The 13,267-nt window shown below is 30.5% G+C and overlaps 2 protein-coding genes across 2 annotated transcripts; one reads left to right on the top strand and one right to left on the bottom strand.

The window, feature by feature from the left end:
- Positions 1-2,987: 2,987 nt before the first annotated feature.
- On the top strand, positions 2,988-9,069 carry LOC108481322 (synaptotagmin-1-like). The gene is made up of 12 exons (XM_017784470.2): positions 2,988-3,162; positions 3,757-3,855; positions 3,967-4,017; positions 4,123-4,246; positions 4,768-4,886; positions 4,970-5,071; positions 6,027-6,101; positions 6,257-6,333; positions 6,443-6,689; positions 7,169-7,519; positions 8,294-8,425; positions 8,789-9,069. Exons 1-12 carry the CDS (start codon positions 3,052-3,054, stop codon positions 8,918-8,920), a joined length of 1,620 nt encoding a protein of 539 aa, XP_017639959.1. The 5' UTR covers positions 2,988-3,051; the 3' UTR covers positions 8,921-9,069.
- Positions 9,070-9,709: 640 nt separating this feature from the next.
- LOC108480412 (peptidyl-prolyl cis-trans isomerase CYP21-1) lies at positions 9,710-13,245 on the bottom strand. Its single transcript, XM_017783401.2, has 7 exons — positions 12,847-13,245; positions 12,032-12,113; positions 11,880-11,927; positions 11,268-11,291; positions 10,998-11,180; positions 10,781-10,856; positions 9,710-10,096 (listed from the first exon to the last, which is right to left on the bottom strand). The coding sequence occupies exons 1-7, from the start codon at positions 12,943-12,945 to the stop codon at positions 9,934-9,936; spliced, it is 675 nt and encodes a 224-aa protein (XP_017638890.1). The 5' UTR covers positions 12,946-13,245; the 3' UTR covers positions 9,710-9,933.
- Between the last annotated feature and the right edge of the window lie 22 nt (positions 13,246-13,267).

The raw sequence follows: 13,267 nt of genomic DNA, 5'->3' as shown, positions 1-13,267 counted from the left end.
TACTATTTTTTTAATAAGTCGGTATTTCGAGTTTTTTCCTTTTAAATCCAAACCGGGTTCGCCCAGTTAAATTCTTTTCATTTAAAATATATTTTTAAATTTAATAAGTGTTGAATTAATATTTTTCTAACAATTTAATTTATTTAAACTTGTTTGATAATCACAATAAAAACTATCGGATAGATTTTTTCTAAAAACAATTGAAATAATAATTAGATAAAAACTTACCAAGAATAAATGTAATTATTATTTTATCTTATTTTATTTCATTTAAAATTATATTATGTTTTATTAAACAATTTAATTATATTCTTTATTTTATTTTAAGTAATATATCAAATAAATTTTATCATTTTATTTTTTAATATTTATATTTTCAATACTTAATTTATCAAACATAGTATTGATTAAATTTAATATATGAGGTAAAGTATTATGGAAGTTTTATATTAGAAGTTAAATTAAATTTTATTTCTTTTACTCAAAAATTGAATAAATTAATCTTCCTATATTAACTTGAAGTATATATAAAATATCATTTGTTATTATTTAGTTATTCCATCAACTATATATTTAATTATTTTATAATTTAACGTATAATTATTAATTTATTTATTTTTAAATAAAAGAGATAAAATATAATTAGAATTTTTAGTACAAAAGTTCCCCATACTTTTACTTGAACTTATATAATTAGAAGTACTTTTTATTTTTATATTATTTAAATAAAAAAACAACTACAACTAACTATAAAATAAATAAAATAATGGCAAAAAAAGGGCGAGGACAATCAACAATGACTAATTGAGAAGGTCAATAACGCGACACGTGGACGTGAAAAAGGAAACATGAAAGTCACAAAATAGATAAAATAGCATTAATGGATGCACCCAGAAACTGAGTTTTCCTTTTCACCTGGGAATCCTATTTTCGGCGTAGAGTGGATTTATCAGTAAAAGACATTAATACCCATGTTAATTTTATATTTTAATTGAACAACATGAGTACTTTGGTAACTTGATTACGCAGTCGGCGAATTGTGGGCTCGTTTTCCTTGGCTGACAAGCCGAATTATTATAAAGAAGATTCAATCCACGTGCCGTAACACCTGTCGAACAGCCCAGACTTTACAAATTCCATGTACGGAACAGATTATACCCATAAACAATACTTTAATTTATTAAAAAAATTCTAAATGGCGACTTGAATATCTGTTATCTAATTATGATATTGATTCTAAATGGCATTTAGTAATTGAGTATGTTATTTTTTTAATATGTTGATATATGTTAGGATAAATATAAATTATTTTTAGGATTAAAATTGAATTATAAAATTTTGAGATGTTAAAATATAAATTTTATTATGTATTAATTTATAACTATATTATTTTTAATGGGATTAAATAATTTTTGTGAAGAAACATTATTTTACCTTGTATTAACTTATAATTTGATCGTTTTTATGAATTAGAATTGTAATTTTTCATTTTGAGGGCCAAAGCCATGGTTTGCCCTTGTATTCACCCTTGGTACTTATGTTTATTCGTTCAATGTGATATTTGTATTTGACAAAAGTTATACATTTTAATATTAACAATTAATTTTTATCAAATCAACCTTAAAACCTAAATTAAACATTAAAAACTTAATAATCTTGATGACTCTTTCTCCAATCATAAAATCTACTTTTAAATTGCGATGCTTCTTTTGTAAACAAAATTATAAGACTTGATGCATCAAATTAGATGATTCTTTAAAAACTTGTGTGAATTGTAATATTTGATATATTAAAAATGGTTCTAGAGGTATTATCAATGGGTCACAAAGGATAATGACTCTCGTTGAACAAGGAATGATGATATGGTCCTAGAAAGGAGTCATGAATATTATATAGTTCATGTACTAGTGCAAAGGCATGCCCTCCCCCTTCCCTCGAAAGGTAAAATTTTTATTCAACTCCTTAAAATTTTGTAAAAATTACATGTCATTATAATGATAAAATTACACTTCCTAAAATATTTAGATTCATCTTTACCTCCTAAAACATTTTTTCTAGCTTTGTCCCTAAGTGCTAATCTTGGGTTATAAGTGTTAAAATTACCATTACCTGTAGGTTGGTTTAGACTGTACCATATCGACATTAAGAACTAATAAAGTCTAAATTGATTGTTAAAATTATCACATAATGACACTTTTAGGACTCAATTAAACATTGTGTAGTTTATATGGACTAATTTAAAATCTATACCATAAATTGAATATATTTGATGCAATTAATCCTAAAATATAAGTATTTTAACTTTATAACTATTTAAATTATTTTTTTCTAAAGTTACAACTACAATAATAATTGTATTATGAATATTGGTTCAAATAACAATAATCAAAAAGTTAATAATTACTAAACAAGATCGGACTATTAATTAAAATATATTTAAATTTAAATCAAAATAAATCTTCATAAAATCTACATACAGTAAAACATCAATTAAAATAAATATATACCGACAACCCATATATAATTTACAAAGACTCCTAAAAAATCTTCGACTTTAATTATTAAATTTATATAAAGGATAGAGTCCTCCCGCCTTACTCGTCCACAAAATGAAAAAAAAAAAAAAAACCGTTAAAAACCGAACTGCTTTGTTGTCAGTTTCCGCGATTTTTTCTCATCCTACGTGTAAAGTGCCAAACAAAATATCTATAAAAAAAAAATCAGTTACACAAAAAGCTCTGATTATTCGTTAATCTTCAGTGTAAGAATTTTTACAATTTTTAAGCATTCAAAAATTGCCCACGATACGAAATTTAATCGAATTTTTTGTTTTTAAAATATTAATTTAACTTTTCGAAATAATGATCAGTGAAGGACAATTAAGTCACTCTATTGTTTTTTTTAACTTTGATTTGCCGCTGCAAATAGTAAATTCTGGTTTGATTTCCCGGTAAAATTTCGAGGAAGAAATTTTCATTAACGAGATTGATTCATCCCAAGAAAATCGTGATTTAAGGCTCGACTTACTGTTTGTGTGTGTTCGTTGAATTGATGGGTTTTGTGGGTACTGTGTTGGGCATTTTTGGATTTGGATTTGGGATTACAGCGGGTCTTGTGATCGGTTATTACTTCTTCATCTACATCCAGCCTAGCGATGTCGCGGTAATCCTTGTTTATGCAGTAGAAAAGTTGTTTTATTGCTTAGAATTCTTATTAGATTGAAGTTCAAGTTAAAATATGTTGATTCCTTTGATTTTTTCTCAAAGATGATTAGTTTATTAGACGATTAGTAGATTCTTATTAGAGAAAATGGCTTTCGAAAATTTTAAGATTGCATGAAGGCTTTATGCTATTATTGTTACCTGTCGACATTGCATGAAATAGTTTCCTTATTCGTTTTGCATCCGGAATGAATGAATTAACTAGTTAAATTCTTCAGTCATGTAACTGGTGGGAGCCGTAGCATTCAAAATCAACTCAAATCACTGTAGCTTAATCACATCATACGCTTATATTGTTTGAAAATTTGAATCAATGTTTTAATTTCAGGGATTAGTTTTCATTCTAGTATCAGGGGCTTCTAAAATAAGCTACAAATGGGGCTTCTAGATCTTTTGTAATTTGTTCTTGAAAAATGTCGGAAAAAGAACATACAATGAGAGCTGAAAGAAAAAGAATGTCACATGAATATTTGATATCTCTCTCCTTTGTTTACGTTTTATGGAGTTTTATTTATATACATGTTTGTTTTACCAGGATCCAGAAATCCGACCTCTGGTCGAGGAAGATCAAGAGACATTACAAAAGATGCTTCCAGAGATACCATTCTGGGTAAAAAACCCAGACTATGATCGTGTAAGGAGCTACCATTTATGTTTATCACAATCTTCCCATGTCCTTATGCCTTACTGCAATGGAATCTAAAAGCTATTTTCAATTTTGGTTCTGGTTTTTTTTTTTGTGTAGCTTGACTGGCTAAACAAGTTTTTGGAGTATATGTGGCCTAATCTTAACAAGGTTTAACTTCTGGTCCCCACTAACAGTAATCTTTTCTTGGTATCTTGGTTTTTTATGTACATGTTTGTCCTCGGCTCTTTTTCTCATGTACTTGGTCTTTTGTAGGCCATCTGCGCAACTGTCAAGGGCATTGTCAAACCCATAATTGATGAACAAATTCCACAATATAAAATTGATGCTGTTGAATTTGAAGCACTTACATTAGGATCTTTGCCGCCAACTTTCCAAGGTTAGTTAATCAATTGCCCTAATGGTTGTTCTACCACCTATAAATCCTGTGTCACTGGTCCTTTTGTTTAGAAAGGCATCTCCAGGAGAAGCTGAGTAAGTACGGAGAACTCTGCTTAGTAATCTTGAATAGGTATTGGAGATAGCGAAAATGAAATTGTATTTAGCATGAATGTTATCTTGGAATGCCACATTCTAGGATGTGGGAAATTATTGAAGTCAGCATGTCACGAAAAAAACAAAGTAGATTATTTTATTATGTTAATTTTAATACTCTGCGCTCCATGCTGAGATAGATTTTAGGCCACACGATAAAGGTAGGTTAAGTCTTTCCTATACCGAAACTAGAGGTGTACCTCTTGCATTGGATGTTTAGATGTGGGAGAAGCATACTCCTCCCACAAATGTTTGGTGCTTAAGGTCATTAAATAAGAGCCTACATTTTCATATAGAAAACCATATATTTCTTTTCTTTTCCTTGAGATTTCTTCCTGATCTTGTTTATCTTCTTCTCATTGATAGGTATGAAGATTTATGTCACGGAAGAGAAGGAGCTAATCATGGAACCATCAATAAAATGGGCAGCAAATGCCAATGTTACTATTGCTGTAAAAGCATATGGACTGAAGGCAACTGCTCAGGTCATTACCATTTTACATTGAACTATTTGTGTTGGAGATCTGGGAGAGGTTGTTTGTTAATTGGGTTGCTTGGATTGTTGCAGGTTGTTGATTTGCAAGTGTTTGCTCTACCACGCATTACCTTGAAGCCTTTGGTCCCAAGCTTTCCATGTTTTGCAAACATCTTCGTCTCTTTGATGGATAAGGTTTGGTATTATGGATAAAACTAAATACAAATTCCATTATTTGTATCTTTGATATTCCAACATTTTAATGTGATAAAGTATATTGTAGATTTTAACTACAAATTTTGTGCCTATCCACGTAAAGTAAATGCTAGGTGTGCCCTTTCTTTGACACGTATTTAGTAGGTAAATGGAATAGTATTTTATAGACCAAATATAAAGGTAGCCAGAGTACTCTTATCTAGCATCAACTCCCTTAGACTATTAATTGATCAGGTAAACTATGTTTGACCGAATCTCTAAGTAGATGGGCCTTTTAGAAGACTCTAGGAATCGACCATTGTGCGCAAGCTGTGACATTCTCTAAACTTTTCTATGCTGGTACCCAGATTTCACTTTAAGACATCTTGTTTTTCAAATTTCATGATGAAGTATAATTGAGTTTCGGAATGATATTTTGATCTCCAAGATTGATCAAATAAATTTTTTTTCTTGTTACATTTTTGGTATTCAGCACTTGATAGTTCTGAAGCCAAAGTAGCCCTTCGATAAATAGACTTTTTTCAAGACCATCTTATCAGTAGGGACGTTGAGGTAAACTAATGTTAATATGTTCAGGCATTCTTGTAAAAATATAAGAGGAACTTGTATAGATAACTCTTAATGAATGACTGAGTATTCAAATGCACAAATTATAATTGCAAAAAGGCGGAACTATATCACTGCTCTGGTTCAGGAGCCTAAGGAAATTAGTTCACTGGATAACTCTTAATGAAAGATTTAAGCATCCAATTGCACAAGTTACATTTGAGAAATGGGAGATCTGTGTCCTAGCTTCTAGTTTATTAGTCTATATATACGGTAATTAGTTCACTTTCTCTCTTTTGGATGTATTATTTCTTCCTTTCCTTTTCACTTTTAGATGAATAGTGATTGGCTCTTTCCTTTTTTTTTTTTTTGGTCCTCTTGTCTGCAGCCTTATGTTGACTTTGGGCTGAAGGTTGTAGGGATTGATCTCATGTCAGTACCTATTCTCTACAGGTTTGTCCAGGTAAAATGTCATATAATTCTCTAGCTCATTCTCTTTTAGGCATTGTTTTCCCTTAACTGCGTAAGTTTTATCCATAGAAGTTCTCATTAATGCCCCAACTGGCTTTGTCTATATGAATCATAGTTTTGAATGTTAAATAAGTCACTGTAATGCAGGAAATTATCAAAGATCAGGTAGCAAACATGTATCATTGGCCTAAAACTCTTGAAGTACAAATTCTGGATCCAGCAAAGTAAGCTTCAAGATGCTATCACGTTTTTTATTCCAAGTTATGTTTGTCATTTTTTTTTTTTTACTTTCACCTTTTAGTTCCTGGCTTATAAACCCATTTGAACTTGCAGAGCTTTTGATCGACCTGTAGGCCTTCTTCACGTGAAAGTTATAAGGGCGCTGAAACTAAAAAAGAAAGATCTTTTGGGTGCATCAGACCCTTATGTGAAAATAAAGCTAACCGAGAGTAAGCTTCCATCTAAACAAACCACAGTGAAGATGAAGAACTTGAACCCTGAATGGAATGAGGAATTCAACTTTACAGTTAAAGATCCACTAACGCAGATCTTAAAACTTCATGTTATCGACTGGGAACAGGTAAGTTTTCATGGGTTTTGGTTAAATCACTTTTTGGAGCTTGAACTTAACAACTATTTTCACGTTAGGGCCTTAATTTTTTTATGTTCAAGTTAGGACTTAAACTTAACAATTGTTCTCACATTGGTTCTTAAACCTTTTTTTGTCCAATTTAGTCTCGGATATTTTTTTAAAAACCATAAAATCTAAGTTTCAATGTAAAAACAATTGTCAAACTCAAACTCTAATATGAGAATAATTATCAAGTTTAGGGATTAGCGTAAATAAAAAAAAGTTCAAGCCCCAAGAACAATTGACAAGTTTCAGGCCTTACTTGAACAATAAAAAAAAAAGTTTAAATACCAATATAAGAATAGTTACTAAGTTTCGTGCTCCAAATAGTGGTTTAACTCTTTGTTCTTTTTTTTTATGATGTGAAGTTTTAAGCTCTTTCTTTTTTTCACCTTGTTGTTACCTTAAATATTAGTTGTTTTGCTCAGATTGGCAAGCATGACAAAATGGGTATGAATGAGGTTCGACTGAAAGATCTTACTCCAGATGAGCCAAAACTTATGACCCTTGAACTCGTTAAAAAAAAAGACACAAACGATGCTCAAAACGACAAGTCTCGTGGGCAGCTTGTTGTGGAACTAACATATAAGCCCTTCAAAGAAGAAGAGCTACCGAAAACTTTCCAACAAACGAAAACATTGGTTAGGGCTCCTGATAATACACCTGATGGTGGAGGTATGCTTGTAGTCATAGTCCATGAGGCAGAAGATGTCGAAGGAAAGCATCACAATAATCCGTATGTGCGTATTCTCTTTAGAGGCGAGAAGAGAAAGACTAAGGTAAGTTATTTATATCCGAATAGCAGCATCAAATCAGTTGAGTAGACATAAAAAAGAAATGGTGAATGTACCTTAGAGGTCACTTTATTATAGAGACTTCATCAAATTAGAAAATGTTAACTCTGTTATAATTCGGACTTATTTGATTCTTTTTAATAGTATAAGAGCTAAATTGATTCATTTAATAGAGTGATTAATTTGATCCAATCCTTATATATACGTACCTCCCAGGTACTTTAACTGTTATTTATATCTCAATAACAGACATATCAGTTGAGTTCACATGCAAAAGAAATAATGAATGTATTTTGGAGTTTACTCTATTATAAGACCTTATCAGATTAGTTTCTATACTATTAAATGAATCAATTTAATCTTTGTATTATTAAAAAGAATTAAATAATGTCAAATTAGAGTAGAGTTGACATTTATTGTATAAAAATGACATTTACTATTATATTTGAAGTATTTATAGTTTCAGTAAATTAAATTTGTTGTTTGGAATTGAATTACAATTGAAAAAATTAATTTTTAAGATATTTTTATACAATAAATGTTTACTCTATTATAATTTAGGCTTATTTAATTTTTTAATAGTATAAGAATTAAATTACTCCATTTAATAATAGAGAGACTAATTTGCTTCACTCCCTATGATACAAGGACCTCCTAGGTACTTTAACCCAAAAGAAACACAAGCATGGCACCCAAGCGATGGTTTCCTTATCAGTTGTTTGTATTTGTTGACATGTGTAATTTTATTTATTGGTGCAGAAAATAAGGAAAACCAGAGATCCAAGATGGGAAGAAGAGTTTACGTTTATGTTAGATGAACCCCCTATAAATGATAAAATTCATTTGGAAGTTTACAGCAGTTCATCAAGGATAGGCCTGCGGCGCCCAAAGGTACTCTTTTTGCACCATTGCTTCCATGTTATGTACCATTATCTCTTTCGTTTTACAGCCATATATATATATAAAGTGACTTGGGTCTGGTCCAAGGGACCCTGAACCCCATGGTTCTAGGCATACGCCGTGGATTGTCTCAAGTGCTCAGGTCTATAAAGATATACGGCATGGTTGTTGTTTAGAGACTACCATTGCAACATGTATAAAATACACACACATTCACTCACATACTCGTAACTAACATTTACCACTGAGGCGGAGTAACATAGATGCCAACATTTTTGCTGGGCATTCCAAGTATGATTTTGTAGATTGCCGCAATTTTACTTACAATCAACTATATATGTATCTATGAAACAGGAATCACTAGGTTATATTGATATCAATCTCTCAGATGTTGTTAACAACAAAAGAATTAATGAGAGATATCATCTCATTGATTCTAAAAATGGACGGATTCAAATTGAGTTGCAGTGGAGAACTAAAGATTAACATGTTTCTTTCTTTTACCTTGAATATTGTTGAATTTTTTCTAATGAAATTAAACCATCTCTTAATTCTTTATTTGATTGAATAGGTCATCTTATTTGTTTGCTTCTGTATACTATTGTGATAAGAGCACAACTTAAAAACAATCTATTATAATGATTTTTATACATTAATCAGTGTTTAATGATATTTACAAATAAAATATATCGATGTGTTCGTATGTAGGAGTTAGTTTAGAAAAATTTTATGAGAATCAAAATTGAATTATAAATTCATATATAAGTTTATGATTTCATCATTTTAAAAAGAATTAAATATTTTTTTTCATTTTGGATAGTTAAAATGTAATTTTATTATATATAAATTTATAATTTAATAATTTATAAAGGGATAAAATTGCAGTTGTAATTTTTTAGAAGCTAGGGCTCTATTTGTCTCTTACATTCATGCATATGTGTTTTTAAGATTTGAAATAAAGAACTAATTTTTAACAACATTTTTTTATCTTTTTAGTGTCATATTAATCTGAACTTGAATTTCATTGAAATGTAATACCATAATATTTCAAGATCGTATCACATCATTGCTTAAAAATTACATGAAATTTTAAAAATATATTATATCATTATAAATGTTGCCTTATCTTTAATGAGAACATGTAAATTCATAACTAATTTTTATATTCATATTCAAATACATATACATATACATGTGCATCAACACAAACATCAAATAGTTAATGGAGCTAAAACAATAATAAAAGCACTACCATTTCCTGATAATTGCTTGAAATTATTTGTTAATAATAGTTGCCAAATATAATTAACTAAAAAAAGATGAGCTACAATATTCTTTAAGTGAAGCCTATATTTCTTGGTCTTTGATCTAATTAAGTAGTTCATAAAGGAAATGATACAATGGAGCAAAATATGAATCAAATATATTAGAAAGAAATCAGCAAATATAAAACAACAAAAAAGAAAAATCTTCTCAGTTTTTTTATATAACCAGGAGCTTCATGCTTCCTCATCCCATTTGCTCTTTGGTATCTCACCGGAGTCGGTGATTATCACCTTCTTTCTAGGTTTCCCACTGTAGGTCCCGGCTCCGCCTTCGATCATATACACAATGTCCATGCCTTGAATAACCTTACCAAAAACAACATGCTCTCCATCCAACCTGAGACGATCACATATCACGATTACAAAATTTAGTCATTCACTCAATCGAATTTTGTTATGAGAAAAGAGTAAAGGAATTCGAGATAGAACATCTTGAATTATTGTTGAGATAAACAGGCATACAGTTAGTTGTTCAGATAATGATAAAAGTACCATGAAGACCTCTATACTAGAAATCAAATTGTATTTTGCTCCTCTACTTAAAATAGACAAATTGGTCACTATATATTAGATCAAAAAACAAATTGATTCTTTCTGTTAAAAATCATCCATTTGTACTTTTACAAATTGACTTGGTTGATAAAATAACTAGACAGGGACACATGACGTGCCACGTGTATCTCATGAAAATGTACATAAACTTGTTTTGAATAGTAAAAATTGATGGAATTTTTTTTAACAAAAAGATCATTTTGCTCTTTAATCTAAGATACAAGAACTAATTTGCTCTTTTTTTTAATGAGGCAAAATGCAATCCGACTCTTAGTACAAAAGCCTACATAAAACTTTTACCTCCTGACAATTGGAATAACTAAAAAACATATTTATTTTAGTAGATCGATCTGCAGCTTTGTTCAATTATTATAAGTCTCATTAGGATTCTACACGCATTTTTAGTTTTCAGGTTAGTTCTTCCTACATACAGCTAGATTTCGACATGCTACTACGTCGTTTAGCTTACCAACTGGCTTTGACAGTGGTGATATAAAACTGAGAGCCATTGGAATCAGGTCCTGAATTAGCCATGGAAACTACACCTGCAAAATTTGAAGAAAATTCGAACATTAAATGGAAGAACCTTGAAAACCAAGACAACGTTAAAAGCTTCTAAGTTCCAAAAGTTGAGTTGTATCTAAACGCGAAAGACAAGACAATTAAACTAATACATGTAAGAATACCTGCATGTGAATGTTTTATCTTAAAATTCTCATCGGCAAAGGTGCCACCATATATAGACTCACTTCCTCTTCCATCACCATGAATGATATCACCGCCTTGAACCACGAATCCAGATATTATGCGATGGAATGGGGTTCCCTTATAATGAAGTGCTTTCCCCTTAGCACCCTTGCCCTTCTCTCCTGCAATTTTAAAGCAAAAATTTAAGCATATTTACCGTCTAAAATTATACTGCCTACAAAATTAACACAGATAAGACTTTTAAGTACCTGTAGACAAAGCCCTGAAATTTTCTGCAAACAAAAACGTAAAAACAATAACAATATTAAGTAGCAAGCAACAAGCATAAATAAATATTATAAAATCCAAAATTTTCAATAACAAATGAAACAAGTTCTAGTAGAAAATGGAAACAATTGGAGAAAGAAAATTAATACAGGCGAACCAACAGCAACGTAAGCTTATACCACACAACAATAATGGCGGTAAAAATACCAGAGGCAAAGAGCAAACTGGCTCTTTTGTCAAAATTTCATACATTTTTAAGGTTAAAAATTAGTCCTTGTGCGTCAAAATGAGGTAACCGTGGCACACCACATGTAATTATATGGTTACTCTTCAATCAGACTAGTTTTTAATAGTGGAAATGGATTTGCTATTTTCTCTAACAAACATGAACTAATTTGCCCATTTCTTGAGTAAAAGGGACAAAATGCAATCCGACTTCTAGTATAGAGGCTTTTATGGTACTTTTACCAATTAACGACATATGATAAGGCTGAGAGTAGCTTGTACATTTTGCTAATGAGCCAATGGTTTCAAGAAATTAAGTTTACAAAGAACTAAAACTACTGGACGGAAAATTAAAATTTAAAACATACCAACAGTTTTTGGTACAACTTCGCCATACAATCCAATAACTATTCTACCTGTAAAACACAAATTATACAAAAAAAAAAAATGTAAGCTAAAAAGGATAAGATTTCTTCTCATCACTTATCATATCCTGTAGGAATAGGTGAAGGCGTTGTACCTACACGCTGGCCATCAATATCCACATCCAAGTATACTCTGTGAGTGATTTCATGCTCTTCTTCTACGATCTTCTCTTCCTCCTAAGAAGCACAAAATACAAACTATTATTGCATTAATCTATCAAGATCGATAAACATTAAAGGAAATTGCAGCCTTGAGCTTGTCTCAACCAAGCACATTCAGTTATAAAGTTCAAATTTCGAACAAGCGAATGCTCAGATTATAAGCGTATTGCATCTTTCATGAAGGGTACCACAGAAACAAGCTTTAAACTAAGCCTATATTACTTAGATGTTAGTGTCAGATACAAATACTTATCTAACATAGATGTATTCAATTTTATTTTTTTCTAAATTCTTTTCATGTATTTAAAAGGGTTCAAACATGAGAACTTGAAGTAAAACTAGGCCTATGATATGAATATATATGTTTGTATGTATGTATAACATAAATATATTCATTTTTTCTAATTTTTCCTGGTACTTAAGTACTTCAAGTAAACTAATACTTAAAGCAACATAAAACTAGACTATTCAATGCAATCTGAAATAAACAATATAAAAAAATGAATAAAAAAATCCATTAAATTCAAGAAAATTCCACACAGATCAACAAAATCAAATCAAAACGAAACACAACCAACCAAATTCATGAAACTAAAATTTAAATAAAAACCCAAATCTGTTTTACAGTACAAAAAACAAGAAATAAACAAAAAAAAATCCAAATCAGATCCAAAGGGCAACATATTTACACATAATCCTAGAGATTGGTATATAAAAATGAACAAGAAAAGTTTAAAAAAAAACGCACCCGTTTGGCTCCTGAGAAAGCGAAAATGAGGAGAATTGAGAGAGAAATGAAGAGAAGAAGGCACCCAGGCTGTACCAAAATCGAGATCTCCCGACGCATTTTTTTTCCCGGAAGTTCAAAAATTTTTGCCCTAATTGTTAACAATAAATCTTAATTTGATTTTCCATGAGAATTACAATGACAGGAGAAAAGGGATCTTATATTCTTTTTTCTCAAACACTATCAGTCTCGGCCTCAGTCGCCAAAGAAGAAGACTGAATGAGTTTGGGCGTCGAGTTTTATTATACTATTAATTATATTTATTTTTTTGGAAAGGAGTTTGGAAAGGAGATTCAGAAGCCTCATAACTCTTTTTAAGCAAGTTCCTTTTGGAGCAGGACCGGTACCTCAACTCATCGTTTCATCGGTTTTTAAGTTCCAT

This window comes from Gossypium arboreum, chromosome 1 (genome assembly GCF_025698485.1).
Source record: "Gossypium arboreum isolate Shixiya-1 chromosome 1, ASM2569848v2, whole genome shotgun sequence".
NCBI lineage: Eukaryota > Viridiplantae > Streptophyta > Magnoliopsida > Malvales > Malvaceae > Gossypium > Gossypium arboreum.
The sequence above is the reverse complement of the archived record's forward strand: the minus strand, read 5'-3'. Positions and strand labels throughout refer to the sequence as shown.